The sequence below is a fragment of the Fukomys damarensis genome, unplaced genomic scaffold (assembly GCF_012274545.1).
Source record: "Fukomys damarensis isolate Sample0158 unplaced genomic scaffold, DMR_v1.0_HiC HiC_scaffold_18, whole genome shotgun sequence".
Classification (NCBI taxonomy): Eukaryota; Metazoa; Chordata; class Mammalia; order Rodentia; family Bathyergidae; genus Fukomys; species Fukomys damarensis.
The window spans coordinates 22,499,285-22,518,845 of NW_022900930.1; the positions used below are offsets into that span (position 1 = coordinate 22,499,285).

The 19,561-nt window shown below is 38.1% G+C and overlaps 1 protein-coding gene across 6 annotated transcripts in view; it reads left to right on the forward strand.

Moving 5' to 3' along the window:
• Nucleotides 1-19,130, forward strand: part of Enpp6 (ectonucleotide pyrophosphatase/phosphodiesterase 6) — a 251,160-nt gene extending 232,030 nt beyond the window's left edge. For 2 of the 6 annotated variants that reach the window (XM_033765415.1, XM_033765419.1), the window contains 3 exons: nt 4,111-4,180; nt 11,336-11,430; nt 18,662-18,734. In XM_033765415.1, coding sequence (XP_033621306.1) covers nt 4,111-4,180; nt 11,336-11,396 — 131 coding nt within the window. In that variant the 3' untranslated portion in view covers nt 11,397-11,430; nt 18,662-18,734. Of the gene's footprint in view, nt 1-4,110; nt 4,181-11,335; nt 11,431-18,661 lie in introns of all 6 variants that reach the window. The other 4 variants (XM_033765414.1, XM_033765420.1, XM_033765416.1 and 1 more) reach the window with 4 other exon arrangements.
• Nucleotides 19,131-19,561: the final 431 nt, after the last annotated feature.

Genomic DNA, 19,561 nt, shown 5'->3' on the forward strand with positions numbered 1-19,561 from the left:
TTTCTTAATTTCTTAGATAAGTAACATTGCTCTGAAGATGTGTGTAAATATGCTCTCATTTCTTCTGGGAATGTACTTAGTAGTAGAACTGCAGTCTCACAGGGTGACATGTTACATTTTTTACTTTTTTTTAATGGATAAGTAGTACAGCATTTTATAAAAAAAACCACATCTTCTTTATCCAGTCTCCAGTTGATGGGCAATTGGGCTGTTTCCAAGTTTTATCTATTACTAACTCTGCCACTATAAACATGGGTGAGCATATATCATTCTGGTGTGATTCTTTTAATTCTTTTGGAAGATACCCAGCAGAGGAAGAGCTGGGTCAAATGGGACTTCCAATCCTAGTTGTTTAAGGTATCTCCATATCCATTTCCACAGTGGTTGCGCCAGTCTGCACTCCCACCAACAATGAAAAAGGGTTCCTTTCTCCCCACACCCCCACCAGCATTTCTTATTTGTTGATTTCTTGATAGAAGCTGTTCTTTCTGGGGTAAAGTGGAATCTCAGTGTTGTTTTCATCTGCATCTCTTGAATGAACAGTGATGTGGAACATTTTGTCATATATTTATTTGCTGCTTTTACTTCTTTGTCTGAGAAATGTCTGTTCATTTCAGATGCCCATCTTCAAATTGGGTCTTTATATTTGGGGGCCTGATTTTTTTTTTAGTTCTTTATGTATTCTAGATAGTAGACCTTTGTCTGAAGAAGATCTTGCAAAAAAAGTTTCCAAAATTGTAGGTTGTCTCTTAGCTCTGCTTGTGATTTCTCTTGCAGTGCAGAGGCTTTTTAAAAAGATGAGATCCCAGTTGCTGATTCTTTGTGCTAGTTCCCGTGCTACTGAGGATTTGTTTATAAAATCTTTTCCTATACCAGTGTCTTCATTCAGCCTAAGTTATCTTCCAAATTTAGTGTTTCAGTTTTAATATTTAGATATTTAATCCACTTTGATTTTAGTTTAGTGCATGGTGAAAAATATGGGGTCTAGTTTTAATCTTTGGCAGGTTGAAATCCACTTTTTCCAACACCTTTTATTAAAGAGACTGTCTTTCCTCCAGTGAGGATGGTTGGTTCCTCTGTCAAAGATGAGGCAGCTGAGTGTGTCTGAAGTTGTTTGTGCATCTCTAATCTATTCCACTGATCCTCAGTTCTGTTTCTTTGCCAGTACCATGCTGTTTTTAGCACAGTGGCTTTGTAAGGGATTGTAATACCTATTTCCATGTCTCTTTTGCCTAGAATGGCTTTTGCTATTCTAGGTCTCTTCTGGCTCCAAATTAATTTTTGGATTGTTTTCTCTAGTTCTATGAAATATGCTGTTGAGTGTTCAATAGGGATTGCATTGAATCTTTATAGCAGTTTTGGAAGTATGGCCCTTTTCATTATATTGGTTCTTCCTACCCAGGAACAAGGGTTATCTTTCCATTTTCTTATATCTTCTCTGATCTCTTTTTTCAGAGTGTTGTAGTTCTCAAGGTAGAGGTCATTTGTGTCCTTTGTTAGATTGATTCTTAGATACTTCATTTTTTGGATGCTACTGTGAAAGAGATTGTTTCCCTAATTTCTCTCTCAATTAGTTTTATTTGTGTACAAGAAAGCTATTGATTTTTCAGAGATTACTTCTTTTTTAGTAAGTTTATTGGTACTTTTTTTTTTTGGTACCGGTGATGGAACTCATGTCCTTGTGCTTGCGGGGCAGGCAGCGAACCACTGAGCTAAATCCTGGGCCCCAAGGCCTATTGACTTTTGAGTGTTTACCTTGTATCCAGCTACTCTACTGAATCTGTCAATTAAGTCTAGAAGTCTTTTGGCAGAGTTTTTGGGTCTTCTATGTAGAGTATCATATCATCAGCAAATAATGACAGTTTAACTTCTTCCTTTCCTATATTTATTGCTTTTCTTTGTTTCTCTTGTCTAATTGCTGTGGCTAATGCTTCCAAAACTATATTGAACAGGAGTGGTGATAGTGGACATCCTAGTCTTGTTCCTGATTTTAGCATGAAGGTTTTCAGTGTTTGACCATTTAGTATGATGTTGGCTGTTGGTTTTTTCATAGGTAGCCCTTACCAAGTTGAGATAAAGACCATCTGTTTCAATTTTCTGCAGGGTTTTCCCCCACTTTTATCTGGTCCTCAATTTCATTCCAACTCCACATCTGAAAGTCCTTTACCATTTTAATCTCATATTCAGCTTTCTCCTCTAATCCCATTTTTCTTAATATCTTCACTTTTATTTCCCTTGAATATTGAGAAATGTACCTTACAATTATCTTGATTCCTATTTCCTTATATTCATACGAATTTTGCTTTGCATTCCAAATACTTTTTCTGCTCTGTAACATTAGGTTACAATTTCCTCAGAAACAGAAAGCTTTCTCCCTTTCCTTTCCTTTCTTATTTTTCCTTCCTTACCTTTCCTCTCCTTTCCTTTCCTCTTCCTTCCTTCTTTTTCCCTTTCTTTCTCTCTGCTCTCTGTCCTTTTTTCTTTGGTCCCCAGGGATCAAACTCAGATCCTTGTGCTTGCGAATCAGGTGCTGGAACCACTGAGCTAAATCCCCGGCCCCTCTGTCCCTTTTTTTCTTTCCCCCCTTCTCTCTCTTCTGTCTCCTTTTTTAAAAAAAATGCTAGTAGGGGAAAAAATGAGAATCAAGACTTGTCATGTAGAGGTACAAGATCCTAACAATGAATGTAACTGTACTGTATCCCTAAAATGTACCAATAAACTCAAAGCTGAAAAAAAAATACTAGGGTTTGAGAGACATTAATAATTGACATACCTGTACCCTGAATCATTTTGAACTCCCAGAGATAAACACAAGGTTTAATAGATGGAGAATGAAATCGCACCTTTATTTTAATAAGGCTGTTAAAATGTTGGAAAATATTGTTTAGAAGATCACACTGCTGAATTAGACAAACTTAGCAATGAAGACCTTGCCCTTATAAGAGTCAGAGCATGGAGGAACAGAAGAAGGAAAGGTAGGGGCTCTTCCCAAACTCATCAATCAGATAAACCACTTCTCCTTCCCTGGGGAGACCTGAGAATAAAGTGCAGAGACAGGGCAGAATTGGAACTACAGTGAATGTCCCCTGCAGATGGAAGGTGGACCATTTTTAGCCCTGCAATATGACCAAAGTACATATTCCTGACTGAGGACTGGAGGGTAGAAGATCAAGAAGCAGTTTCTATCACTATGAGACATGCTCTGAAAAGATTAGCAGGAAAGCTGAGAGATGTGGAAAATGCTAATAGTTTATGGATGAACCAGAAGTTTTCTCTGGAGAACAAGAAAGTGGCCATAATGCTCTCAGGTTGTAATGGCACAGGCAAGTGTTTCAAGTGGGCTCATGGGATCGCCAAGGGTCTAGATTCAATTGATGAAATTCAGTGTTTTATTTCTGCATTCACTCTGAATGCCCACTTCTCACCCCAAACTAATTCAAAGTAATTAAAGTCAAGCATCTCACAGGGGACTTCACACATATCTTGACTCTTCAGGGTAGACTCTTGTAAAATGTGTACAGTGACCACTTACAGTACTTTACCATGAGTCCTGAACTGGAATGCACTGACCATGGGTTTCTTTAATTCATTTCCAACACTTAGAATTAAGAGTTTTTAAAATGATATGTAAATTAATGTATATCTCATACAGATGAATTCAAAATAATGAGACTTGTTATCTTAGGGTGGTGGAGAATCTGGCCATTTTTTTGTATTTTCTAGATGTGTAGAATCTCAGGCCAGGGATCATTTAAAGGCAGAGAGGATATATTTTCAAAGGATAAGTATGAAGCCTATAGTACACTGAGTGATAACTAGATGTAATGATTTCTTATTATGGAGTATTGAATTTTACCTCCATAGTACCCTGTATCAAAATCCTAATACATACAGTGGCATGACAGTTGAGAAACTGGGTGAGATATTTATGATGGTGATTGTAATTTGTGAATAGGGAGCAAGATCCTCAAGATTCCCTCTTTAGTTGTGATACATTATGTGTCACTGAATGAAAAGCTACAGATAGAGTCATTCTACTTTGCATAGGGGTTATAGCAGGCAACCATATTGATGTATATTTCATTTTGTATCTTAATTTTTGTCTTCCAGTTCTGGGTGATAGTCCAAGCTTGCTGGGCCAGGGACAGCTTCCTTCTCAGTGTCATCTGGGACCTTCATGGTATGGCCTGACTTGAAGAGGTGTCCAGTGTCATAGGGATCTTCCACTTAGAGGTCATTTGTTACACTTCAGTAATTCCAAAGGGGGAGAATCTAAGGATGGAAATAAAAGGCAGGAGGCAGGAAGCAGGAGGGAAGGCAAATAGTGTGTTAAACGAGGGGCCCAAGGAGAATGAAGGTGGGAAAAGGTATAGTAGGAGAGCCCAGAGAGAAGAAACACAAAGACACAGCAGTTTGGCATTGGTTGCTCAATGCTGAATACCGTTTAGATTTCTTTCTTGTACCATCCAGCATGCTCACCAGACCAGAAGCTTCTAGAAAGCATGACTTGTGGTTATAGAGGTGACCTGGAGAGGAGCCTCACACAGCTCACCTCAGGCTGCCCTTCCTTTAGGCTGCCCTTGGCCCAATGGTGTGACTAGTTCAGAACACTCCCAACTGGGCTGCACACTTTTGCCAGAAGCCCTTGTAAATAAGGCATGATTATATCAATAGTATTTCCCAATCATGCCTCTTAGTTTAACTCTTGAGCAAAACACTGATTTTTCTTTCCTTTTAAAACTTTTAAAAATTATATATTTGCCAGAAAAGTTTGTTCTATTCTTGGCAAGTTTAAAACACAGCTATTTATTTGACCAGAGCAGAGTGCTGGTGTGGTTCATTCACATTCAGATCTTCTAACCATGTCGGGCATGTCATAGGCCATCAAAAACTGGGAAAATAGATGCACATGAATTTTAGAAAACAGAATGTTGACTATGTAATATAATTGCTTGAAATTCTGGAGCTGCCTCTGGGACAACCTGTGGAATGAGTTTCCCTAGAAGAGATTCAAACTGGTAGAATCAGAAGAACAGCACAGACAACACACTTCATTGTGGGTTAAACTGTGTCTGTTCCACAAAATATGTTGAAATCCTTCTTTCTGGTAGACTGCCTTTCCTGGATAATTCTGTCTGCAAAAGCAAAGATGATCATGTTGCTCACTTACTTAAAACCACCCTTGACTCCTTGTTCCTACAGAATTGAATTTCAAATTCTGCCTTTAATCTAAGGATTTCTCCTTACAAAGCTTCATGCTCCTATCAAACTTTGAGTCCCCCACACGCACCATTCTCAACTCGTGCATTGGCCTTAGGTTGGGGATGTTTCCTCCTATTCTGTCCAGCAAACTTTTATCCATCCTTCAAATCCTAGATTCTCTGTAAAGACTTTGTGTGCTCATATACTTTTTATCGTTTTATTTTAAAGCAAGCCACACTCTATAATTTGTTTTCTCCACACAAGCTGTAAGCTAAACAGAATTCTGGGAAAATGTCTTTTCATTGTGGGGGTCTCCCAGCATTCGTCAAAGCCTGCCACAAAACAGTTAGTGATTCTCACAGAAGTTGGCAGTCACATGGTGGTTACTAGAGGTTGGGAACAGTAGGGAGAGGGAGTGGTCCTCAGGGAAGGTTGATTAGTGGACTAAGTTACAGCTGGATAAGAGCAAGAAGCTCTGGTGTGCTACTGAACAATGAGTGTTTGTAGACAACAGTAACATAATGTTCCTTTCAGAAGAATTCAAACATTCTTTCAAAAAGAAAGACGAGACTTTTTATCATAAACAAATGATAAATGTTTGAAGAAGGTAATATGTTTAAACTAATTTAAACATTCTGCAATGCAAACATGTATTGAAAGATGACATGATACCTCATTAATATGTATAAATTCTGTATCTTTAGGTATCTTTACATAATAAAAAATATTTGGTAATTGTATGTTAAACAAATGAAGAATTGATTGGCTGAATTAGATGAAAAGGTTAGGATGCTCTGTTCAGAAGATCATCTAAGTGTGGACATGGCTTCCTCACAGTAATGATGGATTGAAAGAGCCAGATGCAGAAAATGTTTTGCAGAAAGTCGTGGGGTTTGAAAAATGACTAGCTGTGTGACATGGAATCCAGGGGGCAGAGGTTTCTTTGTCAGTGTTTCAGCGGCCCCCCTCATTAGTCATTTAAAAGGAAGTGAAGCAGTGGGGAGGAAGGAAGAAATGATAAATTGACTCTGTCGTCACTATATTTAATTTGACTTTTCAACAAGACTCTGGTACAAGCTTGTGCTGTCATTCTCCCTGTGCCTTCGAAGAGACCACAGAAAGGAGCCCAGAGTTCTGAACACCCAAGGCTTAGCATGTGGAGAGGGAGGAAGAATCCCAGGCATTCTGTGCCCACAGGGTTGGATTTGCCTTTGGTACCTTTCACCAGCAGAAGGTAGTTGGGATAGCTCCTTTCTCCCCAGCCACTCTGCTGGTTAGAAAAGTCTAGGCACAGTGATGTCAGCAGAAGGAGCAGGGAGCTTTATTCCACCCCAAGGGGATGCTTGGAGTAGCTCTTTATTCCCACAGTTTGGGAGAAGTGGTAGGTAGAATATATTCTGTCACCTTTAAACTGAAGCAACAATGCAGGTAATCTAGCTTATTCCAACAAACTAAGAAGGATTGGAAGATGAAGCTCCAATGAGCAATAAACAATATTTTCCCACAAAGACTTCAGCATCTTCACAGAGTAGGAAGGTGGATTGTAGAAGACATGGGCATTCTAGAATATAAGTTGACCTTTGTCTCTGAAATTCTAACAATGAGGAAATACTTGGGGTCTGGTATGAAATGTACTTTATACACAATTTATCTAGTTCATTACATACGATCAGGGAAACTTGAGATGGAATAACTTACCTAAGGTCCCAAGGCTAGGGAAGACACCCTGGGCAGGGTTAGCTCTGGCTATGAAGGGAAGTATTACTGCATAGACTCCAGCCACTGCCTTAAGCCGCCTTCTCAGCACATGTGCAGGAGATGTACTATGGTGTCCGTGTGGGTGTCCTCCAAATTTATATGTGATAGTGTTAAGAAGTGGGGCCTTCATGAAATGACTCAGTCACGAATGGGATTAGTGCCCTTATAAAGGAGGCGTGGGAGGGCTCCTTGACATCTTCTGTCATGCAAAGATACAAAGAAGGGGCCATCTATAAGGAACATTTGTTGGTACCTTGGGTTTGGGCTTTTATGCTTTGAACTGTGAGTAATACATTTCTATTGTTTATAAATTACCCAGTCTAAAGTTTTGTTATAGGAGCCAGAAGGGACCAAAATAAAAAAAACAAAGCAAGTAACCTGCTCTGCAAATAGATTCAGATATATTCTTAGTATACTGTCCTCCAAGCTATCATTCCATGGCCCTCCACACTATTTTTGGACACCCTGGAGGCCCTCATGTGATGTTTAGCTCCCCAGAGGGACACTGGCTATCTGTAGCATTGTAAATATGATATTCATAACAACTTAAAAGGTTTTTTAAATTTTTCTATGTTTTAAAAAATATTTGCAGTGAGCGCTGAAGGTTGAACGTAGGGCCTTGTGCACTCTACCAAATCATAACGTTTGAATCTGAGTTACTGTTTCTCAAAAACGAATGTCCAAAATTATCTAAAAAAATGATTTAAAAGTACTAAAGTCTACCTTGGAGATTCTGATTCAGATGGTCTGAAGGGGACCCATGAGTTAAAATTTTCCAAACTCTTCTCATGTGATACCATGTTTAACCATGAACAAAAACACCCTAGAGGAAGAAAAAAAATGTAATAAGAGAAGAAAAAATTTGTAGAAATTAGGTCCTTCTCACAAATCCTGAGGAAACATTTATGGTTTATATAGTTTTAATATTAGAGGCTATGTATATTAGAAAATTCATTGTATTCTGTTCTGTTGTAAAAAAAAAAAAAGACATAAAAACAGAAATTCTTTACTACCAAAGTAAAAAAAAAAAAAGACATAAAAACAGAAATTCTTTACTACCAAAGTAAAAAAAAAAAAAATCAGCCAAAAAATAGTTTCCATTTTGGAATAATCTGTGATAAAGACAAATATTCTTTCTAGAGTAAAACACAAGTTTTTTAGAGCCTTCTTTTCGATTGTTTGCAATTAAATCTAATCAGAAATATCTACTGACCAAGCAAATACCAAGAAATATCTACTGACCTCAGTGGTACAGCCAGAATAAAATATTTGGCAGGTTTTAGCTAGAAAGGCAAAAGGTCTTGTTTTGAACCACAAAAAAGTAAATTTTAATGGGGGGATCAAAATGTTTTCTTTGGCGGAAATTTTTTCACCTAATTTACTCAGTTTGAACTAAGAAAATGAATTAGGGAGCAGAGGTGTAGCTCAGTGGTAGAGTCTACTATGCTTGAGATCTTGGGTTCAATTTCTGACTCTGAAGAAAACAAGTCTAGCAATTAAATTAAAATTCCCTATAGGATGAGTGTATCTTACAGGGTCAGTTCTGTACTTTGTAAGGACAGAACCTGAAAAAGTATACAAAACTTTTTTTTTTTTTAGATGGTCTCACTGTGTAATTCAGACTGGCCTTGAACTCACTACATAGCCCAAGCTGGCCTCAAACTTTCAGCAGTCCTTCTGCTTCAGCTTCCTGAGTGCTGGGATTACAAGCATGCATCACTATGCTAAGTTCTTAGAAAGTCTTTTATTCAGCATGGGTTTTACTATTTTCCCCCTGATATTTATTTCCAAATGCTGTCCATCACTCAGTATGCTTATGACACTATTTGTTACACTTTTGAATAGTATCTGTAGACTTCTTGTTCCTACTGCATCCGTATTTTCTTCTCACTGTGATTACTTCACAAGTTTTATTAGATAATCAGTGCTTCAAATACTATAATTCTGTCATTGTCATTCATTTTGCGATTATTACTTCTCTCAACAGCTATGTGTTTTTCCTGAATTAACAACTGCCCCATTTTCCTTACTCTTACAGTTTTCTAGGTACTGATCCTTGATTATTTCCCAGTGCTCTTTCACAGGTATCATACACTAGTCCATGCAGCCATTTCAATCATAACACGAGATGTGCTTTACTGAAAAGTTCCACACTCTACTGCGCCCTGAATGCCGTAAGAGGAGATACTTTATAAAATTAGAATCTCTTGAATTTATCTTTTTCTAAACTTAGAGGAGCTAATCTTAAATAAAAATATAAAATGCATTTGAAGTCAAATCCTATCTTAAAATGCTACTTATAAATGATAACGGAGAGCAGAAAAGTAGCTGACAATGAAAGCCAAAAAGACTGCTCGTAAAAGAAATCACAACTATAACTTACTATTCCAACATGAGATAAAGCACACAAAGAAAACAATACTGTATGTGATAGGAGAAAACAACATAAATCAAATTATACATAACCCAGAAGTATTGAACTCAAGAAAGAATAAGAGATAAAGAAAGATAATATCAGAAGTGATGTCTAGACTAGATGGATAATAGCAATTAGTAATCACAGCAGATAATGCTCCAGAAAAAATAAAAGGCAAAAGGAAGGACAATTTGGAAAATCTAAAATAAAAAAATCTAAGTGTCAAGTAATAAAGATAAAGAACAATTAATATACATATACCAGGAATCTGAAAAGTAAAGCAAAGAAACAGCAAATATTAATGCTTTTTTAATGAATATCTAGTTAGCAATTTTTTCACAGTCAAACTCCTACTATAATCTTTTTAGCTACAGTTTGAACCCTCAGTTTCTTCAATTCTCTGTTAAAGTCCAAGATTTTATACATCTATACAAAGGGTATTTGTCAATTTCACCTTTGCAATGTGTTTTATCTCATTACCATTTTCCCAACCAGGTTACAGCAATTTACATAGAAATATTTTTGAAGTGCTTCAAGAATAGTGAATGTTCTCTAGGATCTTTGCAGACAGTTTAAAAATGTATGTACAGGGTGGTTTATACTACAGTAAAAGTTTCATTGCTGGGAGATAGCTTTCTACAAAAAGTATATATTTAAATGAAGGCCAAAATATTATCCAGAAATTCAAGATTATAGATACTTAGTAATCACACACAAAGATGCAGTAGAATGAGGTGAAGAATGTTCACAAAAATAAAATAAAAATAGTTGAGGCTTGATGTACACAAAGGATATTTTGATATTCTGCTAGACTAGAGGAAGAGAGAAACTGCATCTTCCAGCTTGATTACTATTCCAAAACAGGGTTTATTTGGTTTAGACTTTGAAGGTCCATGCCTCAAAGGGAAAAACTTGTCTCAGAAGTCAGACTAGATCATCTGTGCTTACAAGTGACATTTCTAGGTATGTGTCTACGTATGTCTATTGACAGGTACTTTACAATGACAAGCAAATGGGATTATCAGCATTCATATTTTCGTGTTCTTACATTGCTAGTTCTGCTGCATCAAGTTGCCCCCCACTACTGCAACTGCAAAGAGAAAGAAGGGCAGGATAGCCCAGCCATCAGAAGTCCCTTCTGGAAAAACAATGGGCTCTGACACCGTTCTGGTCACATTGATCCAATCCAGTGAAACTATTGATACCATAGACTGCTGTAGTACTTTTTCCCATCTATCAAGTAGATGTGACCTCAAGTACCGTAGTGCAAGAGAAAGCTAGGAACACAATAAAGGAGGAAAACTATTCTGAAAGTAAAGAATAAAACTGATATTATGTATTGAACACTACTTGTGCCTGAGAATATCAATCAAAATAACAAAACCAAAATGAAAAAAATCATTTGGACATCTAAGCAAAAAGAGGAAGTGATTTATAATGGAAATATTTTTCAAACAATTTTTATGCAGAATAAAATGGATTAACATGTTTAAAATAGATTAGAAAAAAATATGAGCCAAGGATTTTATATCCAGCAAAACTGACTCTTTCAAATATGAAAGGCAGAAATTGTGACCAGTACAGAAGAATTTAGGCAACATTATTATCCTGAGTCTTTCTTGATGAATTTTCTAGAGAAAAAGATTAAAACAACAAAAATTACCATTTTGACCAGAAATGTTGGAAAACATTGTACAGGGTCTAGGAATGTACAGGAAATATACAAAAAGGAGAGAGAGAGGGGGGGAGTGTTCTGCTAATGTAGACCTAATCCAAATGCTTTCAAATGGAAGGTGGGTAAATGGAAAGAGAATATGCAATCTAAGTAAATTGTTTTTAATAATCACTTTGGTTTATGAATAGCTATACTGTTATCCAGAGACTATTGTGTAAGTCATATTGAATAAAGGGTATAAGTTAATATGGGATAGTCTAATTATATCATTCTATGTCGTTGAGGACCAGTATTCTTGGTGTTGAAGAAAGGAGATGCAGATATAAAATAGAAGAGGATAAATAAAACCTTTATTTCCTGAATTTGCATTAGAAATTCAGTAAGTACTCTTAGTAATATGTTTATATACATATATATATATATGTATATGTATATATATATATATATATATAACTCTATTCACTAAAAGACTTCCAAACACTTACGCATTAGCATTCCTGATGTTCAGCTTGTGGCTTTTAAATATCACTCTCTACTGAATGAAACCAGGACTTCTTAAGAAAAAAAGTTGGTTTTAAATCAACAAATATATTTCAAAAATATTTACAAACAAAAGCAAGGAAAATAAAATAAAGAAAATACACTAAAGCAGTGGTGGTTGTCTCTGGGGTGGTAAGATTATAGGTAATTTAGGTGATTTTTAATTTTCTTCTTTATATTTTATCTTACAAATTGTCTACAATGAACCCAACAGTGAAAAAAAAGACCTTTAAAATAAAAAGAACAAATTTATATTGTGAAAACACAAATATAAAATGAATATATTTATGCATATCTTTTGAAAGAGATTATTGGGCAACCAAAAGAGCAATTCAAAATCATTTTCAAAGGAGCCCTTCTCTTCAGTAACTATGTACATGTGTGTCTCTGCAACAGCAATTCCAAGTCTATGGGCAGAATTGGCCTTGGGACGAAGTTAGGGAATTACAGCCCAGCACCTGCCATTGTGGGACTTTATCCTTCCCTGAGCCTGCCGTGGCCTTGAGTGAGTGATGTTCTGTCGGCTCTGTGGGGGAGCAGGAGCACTGAGAAGGGGCAAGACCTCAAATGCTTACCACTTGGCTCCAGGGAATCGGGAGCTATAGATAATCCTTTTCTAGAAGATATAGTGTTCCAAAAAAGTATGAAACTAAAAAACACATCTCCCACCTCAAGTCTCCAGCAGAGAGTACAACAATCCCATCTCTCCATATGGACAACACACACACAGCATCTTCTGTCAAATATTCCTACCAGAAGTACTCTCGAGTGGGCCTCCATGGCCATAACAGACTTTAGTGGTCAGAAGTGAAAGCACAGGTTGACTACCAAAAAGGAAAGTGATTTAAGCCTTCATTTCAGACCTAAATTTTCCTCCCAAGTCAACTACTTCAATTTCTCTCCTGCAAAATGAAGGCACTCTCACTTTTATTTATTCTTCAGGAGTGCAATGAAAATTAATGAGAGGATGTTTATAAATACCCTAAAAGCCCCTGAGGGAAAAGTGGTTGTATAAGTGTGAGTTTTAGTGCACGGAGCGCTATCTTGGCATTTGCAAAAATAAAGGAAAAGAGTTCTAAAAGAGAGCTGGGGCCTTAAAAATACGGCATAGAATAGCTTCTCAGTTGCTGAGAGTGTTATGTAGGTCTTTGAATGCAACTGACTGAGAGCCAGGTAATTTTAAAATGTGGGACAGGGACTGATCAGCAGCCTCTGAGAAGGCTCCATTTGTATGTGTGAATGTGGGTTGTCTGTTGCTGGAAGCTGAACAAAGGCCACCATGAGCACAAATCAGAAGTTCCTAGAGAAACTCTCATGTTTGAGGGTCTGTGAAGTTGTGTATGATATAATCTGGTGATGTGGCTAAAAGACCTATCTCTAGGCCCCACCTGCAGAAATTCTCATCACTTGGCTGGAGTTCTGCTTAGGAACTTGCATTTTAATAAGCTGATTCTTATCTGTACCAAGCTTTAAAAATTCTAGTTTAAACTTTACAGTCCAAAGGCCTGTAGGCAACTAATGCATCCTCTCTGAAAGTAGAGAAGAGCTGAGGCTGTCCAAATTCTAACCTAGCTCTAAATTTTGTTTCAGAATGGATAGTAAAGAGAACTATAATAACAGAAGGCAAGAAAAGCACTATTTGCTAGGACAGGCTCTGCACTATTACCAAGTACAGTCACTTTATGTACTCAGAATAACAAATGGAAAGTATCTGAGGTTGTATAATAGCAGGAGTAAATAAAGCTTCCAGATTCATGCTATCTAATCTGGTATTCACTAGCCACATGGGGCTGTTGGGCAATTCAAATATGACTGATTTGGAATGAAGATTTAGTGGAAGTGTAAATGTATATCAGACCAAGGATTGAGTGTAATGTAATATATGTACTCAGAATAACAAATGGAAAGTATCTGAGGTTGTATAATAGCAGGAGTAAATAAAGCTTCCAGATTCATGCTATCTAATCTGGTATTCACTAGCCACATGGGGCTGTTGGGCAATTCAAATATGACTGATTTGGAATGAAGATTTAGTGGAAGTGTAAATGTATATCAGACCAAGGATTGAGTGTAATGTAATATATATAAATATTAAAATGAATTTCATCCATTTCTTTTTCTTTCTCTAAATGTGTGTACTTAAAAAATTTAAATTACTTATGTGACTCACATATTTCTATTGGGCAGTACTGCTCTAGTTCAATATACTGTCTGGGTTTTAGTGTAGAGAGTCATGAGATGTGCTTGTTCATGAGACGTGCTCTGTCTGGATAGTGTCACTGTGCCAAGAGCCCCTTCTTCATTCCTACGAGACAATTGCAATGGCTTCTCAAGAAAGACAAAGAATAGATACACCTGACCCTGTCTGTTCATTAATCCAGGTAGCTTACCAAGTATAAAGTCACAGAGTAGAAGTTAATTAATAACTAAAAAAAACGAAAAGCCAGTGTATCCAAAGCTGGCAAGCCCATGTGTGCTGAAGTAGCCTGTATCTCCTAGTGTCCTGGTACCCTCTTTTCTCAATGGAGAAAGGTATGATGGGGAAGGATACAGACATAGAATGAAGGAATTGGTACCACGTACCCCAAACATGGCAGGGGCAAACTTGTGCCATGTCATTTACTGCTGGAGAGGACTTTGTCCCTCATATAATCCCATCCAATTCTATCTACAGTGACTTCAAAATACATTTTTGAAGAGCATTTCTTTAGTTTAAAAAGAGTCATTACATTATTGCTCAGGTTCTTTTTTCACTGGCCCAGATGCCAAGAAATAAAGATACAATTAAAACACTAGCAAAGTTCTTTTTAAATGACAGAACAAGCATAAATAAATCTGTAGGTTATTTGGGAACATAACAAATTTTACACCTAGAGAAAAGTGTAAGAAAAGAAGATTCTCACCTTGTTAACTAAACTAGAACTGAAAATAAAGACCCAGATGTGTTCTGACTTTTGAGTTGCTTTGGGTGACCTGAAGACTAAAGCATTCACCAGTCTCTGTCTTCCAGATGTGTTAATTTGAGTCCCTTTAACTTGTGTTTTCTGTCCCAGAGGTTCTAGAGACACCACAATGACATTGACAAGCTCTCTGTACTGAAGATGCCCCCCACCCCCCTAAGAGGGGGGAACCACACTTAAGTCTCAAGTCAGCATCCATGGAAACTTCACTGACCCAATTTGTAGCATATTTATGCATGAGTAAGAGATCCCATTTATGGTGAAATAAAAAAAATCAAATTGCAAAGTTCATAGCATCTTTTCTAGCCCCTTGCTTCAGGTGTGACCTCATTCACTTAATAGAAGGAACTGCACCAGACTAGAAATTATATTAAATCATAAAGGGAAATTGTACTCTCCCTTCCCAAATCAGCTACCTAACTAGTATATCATCCAGGAGGACTGGTGGCATCTTAGTCCAGTGTACTGAGTTAAATTAAATGTGGCAACCTAGGTTAATCAGAAGTTTATGAGAAAAATCAGACATGCTTCCTGGTTACATACTCTGTGTGGCAATGAATTATTCCTCAGCCATACAGGTCAAAGGTCAAAGAGTATCCCAATTCCGCCATTTTTGTTTTACTTATTGTGGATTTTGTGACAGGAAATGGGAATTTGGTTGATAATTACCAGGCATACAGATAAGGTTTCCTCATTAAAGTCTCATAAAACCATGAAAATAAATCATTTCAAGTAGACAGAGAAGGAAAATCTTCTGTTTAGACTCTTCTGTGACCACTTAAGCCAATTATGTTCTCTCTTCCAGTCAGCAATTTTATTTTCAGCTAGCATTGGGTCTGAGAATCAGAGGAAAGTATTTGGAGACCTCACAAAACTTTTCTGATTTCAACTTAATGGCTTGGTATGTCAAGGACACGCTGAGCCTGGCAGAATAAATTATGCAACTGCAGCTGAGGAAACACAGTAGAGGAAACCTGTGTAATACATGTCTGTAGATATGATATAAACATAAATAAATACTACAATTTTGAGAAAATCGAAGAGGTCTATTTGGCCTGTCCTGAAGATCAAAGCTCTTTAGAGCCAAATAAGACTCAACTACACATGGAAACAGACCCTGTTTCCCATTTCCCCTCCAGAGAAATTCCTTCCTTTTCTGAGCATCAATGTCAGGCACCAGGGACTCTTATTAAACATTTCAGTTTCTCCCAGAAACTCCTCCCTAGGCATTTCTAAACTCAGGCACAGCTCAAGACTTTTCCAGTTTTCCTGCTATAATTTCTCTGGCCCAAACCCTAGTTTTTCCAAAATTCTGGACATGTTAGCAGTGGCCTTTACTTAGGGTTCCTGGAAAATATCTTACCCTTGGTATGTTAAGGCCTCAGCCAACGGAGCTGGTACCTGGAACCTACTTCTTCACCAGACTGTCCTACTAAAGAAGGGAAAGTAGTGGGCTCTGAATTATTTCAGACTACAATGGATCTAGATTATTCACAAAGAAGGTGCTTAATGTAGATACTCAAGGTAGATTCCTGCAAGGAAAGGTGACAAATTGTCCTTGTTCAGAACTGAGAGCTTTCCAGGAGTTGAAACTTTCATTGCTAAAACGTCAAAGCTGGACAAGTTAGCCATCTAAGCAGTAGACCAGGGACATTAATTGAAATTCAATTCTGGGTTCATTTCACTCTATCCTAAGAGACTGAATGCTTTTTAAGTAGTGACTGTCAAGTACACCCCATAAGGAGGGTTTCAGTGGATCTATTCCTTCATCTTCAGTGGAAAGCAAAAAACAAGGGATGAAGCTCAAGCTAAAAGGCTCCATCTGTTCCAAATGTCTCTGTGGCTATAGGTTATGGCACTCAAAGGAAACTTTAGAGATTGCTTGGGAAAAATTGATATGCAGCCCTCAGTAGGCCAGAACATCCTGTACCTAGATATGGTGCTGGGATGACCATAGTGCTAAAGATCAACCACCAAGGTGTCTCTTTCTTCTACAGTAAACATTCATTTTCTCTTTTCCACCCAAGTGTATTCACCAGTCTTTTTCCTGTCACTGATCACTTGTGCTTTCAAAGAAGTCCCTAAAACAGCCTTCTCACCACCCAAACTCCCCAGTCCAACAGCAGCCACCAGATTCACCCCTTTCTCCCTACCCTCCTCCATCTAGGGTTTTTCAATCTTCATGCTCCCTGCCCTAGCTGAAAGTGGGTGTGGAGAGAAAAAGTTGACATTCTGGCATTTCAAATTAGGTTCACACTTCCTTTTTGCCTCGCAGCAATGCTTTCAATTACTCTCTTCTGAGGTTTTGAAGCTCTCAGCCTTAAAGGCTATTTTTCTGCATTATTGTATAAATACCCCTGTTACCTAGCCAGGTTTAGTCAGTTTCCTCTGTGCCTTATTTGATAAGAGGGTATGTCTAAACTGGACATGGTGATATATGTTTGTACTTCCAGCACTCTGCGAGGCTGAGGTATGTGGGTCACAAGCTTAAGCCCCCCTGGGCAGTTGGACATATCCAGGCAAAAATTATCCCTAAACCTAAGGGGCAAGACCTCAGAGTTAGCCCCTTATTTGCCTGAATTTTTATGGGAGCAACAGGAAGACTATTTTCATTTGATCTTAGCTAAAAGGCTGAGAAGGGGGCTTTTTTTGTAGATTTTTATAGTTGTACTTTCCATTGTCCTCTGTTGTATTTGTTAAAGGTTATACATGACACTGCAGGGGAACAACCCATGTTCATCACTGTGGGACCTAAATTACAAGCCCTTGCTAAATGGCAAAGGGTCTAGGAGACAGTGTCCTGAACCCCTCCCATTGTGGCCACAGCCCTGACCTTTGTTCCAGCCCTGGCCTAAGAATGTGTATCACTCTTGTATTGTTTGAAGTCCGGATCTGAATCTACCTGTAAATTAGAGACTCCAGACATAGAGCCCCAAGTTAATTGACAAACTGTTTGCTCATCCGGAGTGTCTTGGTGACCTTTGAGACATCCTATGGGTGGTACCTGTCACTCATCAATATGTGACTGTTGAGCATGTGACTGCTGACCACCAGCTCAAGTCAGCAGACCTTTGTCCCCTGTCTGTGAACCCAAAAATGTTAACCCCCTCTTTTACTCCCTATAAGAGGACCTCAGCCCCTGAGCTAGGCGCCTCTCTGAGCCAGCCACTTGGTTCTGAGAGTGCCGTCTGGCCAGACTAATAAAGGTCTTTTACCATCTAGCCTGGTGTGTTCCTTCCTGGGTTTCTCGTTCCTCAATAGCGCTCACGGAGCCTCATTGGGCTTTAGGGCCCAACATTGCAAAGGCCTTTTGGGCTGTTTGCGCTCTGTGGAGTGGAAGTGAGTCTTTTAAGTCTTAAAAATCACTGGGAACTTCATCAGGTAGATGAAATGCCCCTGTGGAATGCCAGACCCATTTCAAGAAATGTTTGCTCCAGAAATATATGAAAATTAAGATGTAATTCTGGTACTTGTTGCTGCATCCACACTGCTGCTTATAACAGCTGTGACTTCATGACTGACCAAATCGGGAAGAGTCTTTTTGTTTGTGGTTTGTTTTATTTTTAGTACCAGGGATTGAACTCAGGACCTTGTGCTTGTGAGGTAGGCACGTTGCCACTAGCTAAATCCTCAGCCCCAGGGAAGAGTTTTAAATAAGAATTCAAGCAGAGATGTGTTTGATGTTCCAATGGAAACTCCAGCTCTCCTGCAAACTGTGGTCCTAACTACATCATTGGGTCCACAGATTTTGAGAGCATACAGCCTCTGGATATGTTGGCCTATATCTGGACTGCTGCCTCTGCTGACAAGACAAGGCCATCTAAACCGTTAAGGCTGGCTGCACTTACACAAAGCATCCATCTGATTATATATACACAGCGCAACAAAAACATAGAATTTTTAAAATTTGAAGAGGGGAAAAGAATAACTTTACAGTGGAGAAAACTGACAAACACAAGAATAACTTTGCCTTGGAGAGAACTGACAATGCTATTTTAGCTACTTGATCAAGGTCAATATGAACAGTCATAAACTATGTTAATTCTGTACTCTTGAGATGATGTGATGAATATTTCACTTTATATATGTGGTTTTTCTTTCAATAACCAGGCCAGTCCTGATAAAAAACATCCAACAACTTCCACTGATGGAGTTTCCTCCAGTACATCTGATCAGTGCTCCCAGAAACTGTCCACATCACCCAGAACAAGGACAGTCTTAGAAATTGTCAGAGGCAAAAGAAGCTTTGTGCACACCAGGCAAGTGCTCTGCTGCTGAGCTACACCCCTGGCCCCAAGGACAACTGCACACCTGTCAGGTGGTGGGAGGTGACTGGGTGTGACTCAGTGATACGGGCCTTCAACAAACAACTAGAATTTCAATAGATATGTTTAATTGATTTAAACACTACATAACATATGCATGTATCAAAATGTCACATTATCCCAATAATATGTATAATTTTAATGTTTTGTATATCAGTTAAATGTTCAAATTACTAAAGAAAACTAAAGTTTCATGGTCATTACTGTGTTTGTTAATATACTCAGAAAAGAGGGCCAAAGTGAACAGCTAATTCCATTCCCATCTTTCTTAACTCGAGAAAAATAAAAAATGGAAACAAAATCTTCATAGATGGGAAGGGGTGGAGGGGTTGAAGGGAGGGCAGGGGAATGGGGAAAAAATAAGAACCAAGATAGATTATGTAAAAGTGCAAATTTCCAATGATGAATGTCATTGCATTGTATACCTTCAATGTACCAATAAAATTAAGTAATTAAAAAGAAAAAAGAAAAAAGAAAAGGGAGGCTCACTGCTTGCCTCCTCCTGACTGCCTTGCCATGGGCTGTTTCTCCTCTGCCATGCTCCCCACCAGACCACCCTGCCTTGGAACCAGCAGACTCCAAATTGTGCACTGAAATAAACTTTTCCCCATTTAACTAAAATAAATAAATACAATACAATACAATACCTGCCAGCAAGGAGATCCAGAGGTTCTCAAGTGAAATT